The 4,438-nt window shown below is 46.1% G+C and overlaps 1 protein-coding gene across 1 annotated transcript in view; it reads left to right on the top strand.

Moving 5' to 3' along the window:
* The window catches only part of NFS1 (NFS1, cysteine desulfurase), a 36,384-nt gene extending 32,215 nt beyond the window's left edge, over positions 1 to 4,169 (top strand). Inside the window, exons 12-14 of the mRNA XM_023512261.1 lie at positions 1,825 to 1,827; positions 3,151 to 3,157; positions 3,404 to 4,169. Coding sequence (XP_023368029.1) covers positions 1,825 to 1,827; positions 3,151 to 3,157; positions 3,404 to 3,501 — 108 coding nt within the window. The 3' untranslated portion in view covers positions 3,502 to 4,169. The remainder of the gene's footprint in view (positions 1 to 1,824; positions 1,828 to 3,150; positions 3,158 to 3,403) is intronic.
* The last annotated feature ends 269 nt before the right edge of the window (positions 4,170 to 4,438 follow it).

The raw sequence follows: 4,438 nt of genomic DNA, 5'->3' as shown, positions 1-4,438 counted from the left end.
TATGTCATTTTACATGCCCACCAGCAACATGGGTCCTGATTTCTCCATGTCCTCAGCAGCACTTACCATTTTGTCTCTTTTTTTTAGAGATGGAGTCTCACTTTATCTCCCTCGGTAGAGTGCTGTGGCATCACAGCTCATGGCAACCTCCAGCTCCTGGGCTAAGGTGATTCTCTTGCCTCAGCCTCCCAAGTAGGTGGGACTACAGGCACCTGCCACAACGCCCAGCTATTTTTTGTTTGTTTGTTTTGTTTTGTTTTGTTTTGTTAGTTTTTGGCCGGGGCTGGGTTTGAGCCCACCACCTCCGGCATATGGGGCTGGCGCCCTACTCCTTTGAACTACAGGCATTGCACCCCAGCTATTTTTTGTTACAGTTTGGCCAGAGCCGGGTTCAAACCCACTGCCCTTTGTATATGGGGCCGGTGCCCCACTCACTGAGCTACAGGTGCTGCCCAAGATAGAGATTCTTAATTTGGATCCTGTGGCCAGACTTGAGGAAATACATCATACCCTTGAAATTATATGCTAAATGTTGTACAATTGTTCATTTTCCTTGGGAGAAAGTATATAAGGGCTTTTTTTTTTTTTTAAAGAGTCTCATTCTGTTGCCCCGGATAGAGTATAAATTATCACAGCTCACAGAAATCTCTAACCTCTGGGTTTAAGCAGTTCTCTTGTCTGAGCCTCCCAAGTAGCTGGGACTTAAGGTGTATGCCATGATGCCAGGTTAGTTTTTTTATTTTTAGTAGAGATGGGGTCTTGCTTTTCCTTACACTAGTCTTGAACTCCTGAGCTTAAGCAGTCCACCCACCTTGGCTTCCCAGAGTGTTAGTATTACACGTGTGAGCCCAGCTTTTTTTTTTTCCTTTGAGACAGTCTCCCTTTGTCACCCTCAGTAGATTGCTGAGGTGTCATAGCTCACAGCAATCTCAAACTCTTGGGTTCAAGTGATTCTCTTGCCTCAGCCTCCTGACCTGGGACTACAGGTACCCACCACAATGCCCGGCTATTTTTTTTAGAATCAGTGCTTTGCTCAGGCTGGTCTTGAACTCCTGAGCTCAGACAGTCCATTTGCCTCAGCCTCCCAGAGTGTCAGGATAACACTGCTAGGCATGAGCCACTGAGCCTAGCCTGTCACAAAATTTTCTTTTCTTTCTTTTCTTTTTTTTTGAGACAGAATTTCACTGTGTCACCCTCGGTAGAGTGCTGTGGTGTCACAGCTCACAGCCACCTCTAACTCATGGGTTTAAGCAATTCTCTTGCCTCAGCTTCCCAAGTAGCTGGGACTACAGTCACCCGCCATAATGCCCAGCTATTTTTTTTATTGCCGTTGTCATTGTTTAGCAGGCCTGGGCCAGTTTCAAACCCACCAGCCCGTGCATGTGGCCAGCCCCCCAACCACTGAGCTACAGTGCCAAGCCAAACCTTAGTTTTCTGTCTGTGTGGGTTTAGCATCTAAACCCTATTCCTCTGACCCTTTACATATTGAATTCAATCTGGTCCCATTAGTCTGCTACCACAGCAATATTCTGTGAGCCTATATTAATAAGTGACTTTCCCTAAATAGAAGGGACAAGAAGGAGATGGCTTATGTTAATGGGCCATGGAAAATCCTAGAAAAGTATTCTGTGAATGAATAGTGTAAAGGAGAGGGATAAGTCAAGATTCAGTAGAAGAAAATTATTGCGGAGGGTGTGCCTGTGGCTCAAAGGAGTAGGGTGCTGACCCCATATACTGGAGGTGGTGGGTTCTAACCTGGCCCTGGCCAAAAACTGCAAAAAAAAATTTCTTTTTTGGGGGCAGTGCCTGTGGCTCAGTGAGTAGGGCACCGGCCCCATATACCGAGGGTAGCGGGTTCAAACCTGGCCCCTGCCAAATTGCAACAAAAAATAGCTAGGCGTTGTCGGGCGCCTGTAGTCCCAGCTACTTGGGAGGCGGAGGCAAGAGAATCGCTTGAGCCCAGGAGTTGGAGGTTGCTATGAGCTGTGTGACGCCATGGAACTCTACCGAGGGCAATGAACTAAGACTCTGTCTACAAAAAAAAAAAAATTTCTTTTTTTTGTTTGAGGTAGAGCCTCACTTTGACACCCTCGGCTATTTTTTTAGAGATGAGGTATCACTCTGGCTCAGGCTGGTCTTGAACCCATGAGCTCAGGCAGTCTACTCGCCTTGGCCTCCCTTGTGCAAACTACAAAATTTTTGCTTGGCACCTGTGACTCAGTGAGTAGGGCACCAGCCACATATACTGAGGCTGGTAGGTTGGAGCCTGGCCTGGGCCTGCTAAACACCAATGACAACTGCAACAAAAAAACAGCCAGATGTTGTGGTGGGCACCTGTAGTCCCACCTACTTGGGAGGGTGAGGCAAGAGAATCGCTTAAGCCCAAGAGTTTAAGGTTGCTGTGAGCTGTGACGCCATGGCACTCTACCGAGGGCAGCATAGTAAGACTCTGTCTCAGAAAGAAAAAGGAAAAAACTACAAAATTTCATATTCATAGCACACTGAAGTGATGACTGAGAATGTTATCCAAGACATCCATGTTGAAGACGATCAGACTTTAGCAGAGATTTCTCAGCAGCAGCTCTTGTGTGAAATGAGATGCTTGGGTCTAAAATCCAAGAGGTTCTTTTGGATTCAAGCCAAGGATGTGGGTAGCACAGTTCAACTCTGGGGAGATGAAGCTGGCAAGCACTAGGTTAGAGCACCACATCATACCCAAATGATTTATGACTAAGCTCTAGCCGTAACTGGGAACTAGAAGAAAACCCAGAAACAAGTGCTCAAAAGTGGATCATGGCTCGGTGCCTATAGCTCAACCGGCTAAGGCGCCAGCCACGTACACCTAAGGTGGCGGGTTCGAATCCCCAGCCCAGACCCGCCAAACAACAATGATGGCTGCAACCAAAAAATAGCCGGGCGTTGTGGCGGGTGCCTGTGGTCCCAGCTACTTGGGAGGCCGAGGCGAGAGACTCGCTTGAGCCCAGGAGTTGGAGGTTGCTGTGAGCTGTAATGCCACGGCACTCTACCCAGGGGGACAGCTTGAGGCTCTGTCTCAAAAAAAAAAAAAAAAGTGAATCATAAGTGATGGGCATTAGTAGAGAGTCTGAAACTTGCTGCTTTTATAGGTCTCAAGGGTGTTGGTTCCTCTAGGGAGAATGTGTCCACTGATGCCCATTGCCTCAGGGCCCCATGGCAGTTGAGCCTGGGGGGCCTATTTATTTAGGTTTATTTGTTGGCAGTTTGGGAGAGACTAGAGCTGATAAGAACTTACAGCTAGCTAGGAAAGACTTGTTAAGCCACTTTTGTTAGTATCTACCAGGGTAAAAGGCAGAGGAGAGACAAGGACAAGAGAAGGTAAGTCATTGTTCAGGGCCTTGGAGCCAATGTTGGGTGCCTGTCTTAGCCCTTACTCATCCACAATCTCTTCTGTTTGGCAGCCCTCTCTGGGAGATGGTTCAAGATGGCATTGACCTCAAGAGCATCAAGTGGACCCAACACTAGAGGAGCGCTCGAGCCCCTGACTTTCTGCTAGATCTGGTCCTTCCTGCCTTACCAACCCATACACAGACAGCTACCTTGTTATGCCCAGTGGATGATCCGGATTGGCATAGCCCAATTTACTTCAGTCTCAGCTTGCCTGTATGCCAGAAACACAAGGAAACCGTCTTTCCCCAGATTCAGCTACTTTGGTGGGGGAATATACCCCATTTCTCTCCAGGAGTTCTCTATCAGTATAATATTTGGATATTTTCATCATAAAGCAGTAGAGACATTTACTGTGACATTGCTGCATCCTTGGTGGAAAGAGCAAGAGGAACTAGAAGAAGGGACTCTTTGTTCAGAGACCTCAACCTTCTGTATGGATATTTAAGTCATTGCTTTCTGCTGCTCAGCTGGACTGGCTTCTTCAGCAATGAGCATAATCAACTTCAAGTTAATTTTTTTTGTGTGTGGCTTCAAAGAATATCTTTTCATATTGACTGTAGAACAAATAGCGAGTTTCGCAGATGGCTTGTCTCCTTTCTGTTCTCATGCTCCTTCCTTTCTTCTTTTGATCTAAGGGGGCTAGAAATCATCCATATGACTCCACCCGTTATTCTAATAATTTGTTTCTTTCCTTAAAATTTGTTAATTTAAAGATTGGAGAAATAAACTCACTTTCTATTTACTCTGTGTCTTCGTAAGAGGCTGAGAGAGAAGTGGAAGCTTTAGTTGGGTACTGTGGAGAATACTACCATTCTACCTAATTTTCTTAGATGGCTCAGGTGGCTTTCCTATCTCTTCACTCAGCAATTATTCGAATGCCTTCCAGGAGCCAGGCTTGTTCTGAGTATTGATGATACACTGATTAACAGACCAAAAAGGACCCTGAATTGAGTTTTCATTCTAGTGGAGAGGTGGAAAACAAGAAGTAAATAAAGAATGTTATAAATTATGA

Source organism: Otolemur garnettii, unplaced genomic scaffold (assembly GCF_000181295.1).
Source record: "Otolemur garnettii isolate 467f Iridium unplaced genomic scaffold, OtoGar3 scaffold00025, whole genome shotgun sequence".
NCBI lineage: Eukaryota > Metazoa > Chordata > Mammalia > Primates > Galagidae > Otolemur > Otolemur garnettii.
Note: the sequence above shows the minus strand (reverse complement) of the source record. Positions and strands in the feature narration are given on the sequence as shown.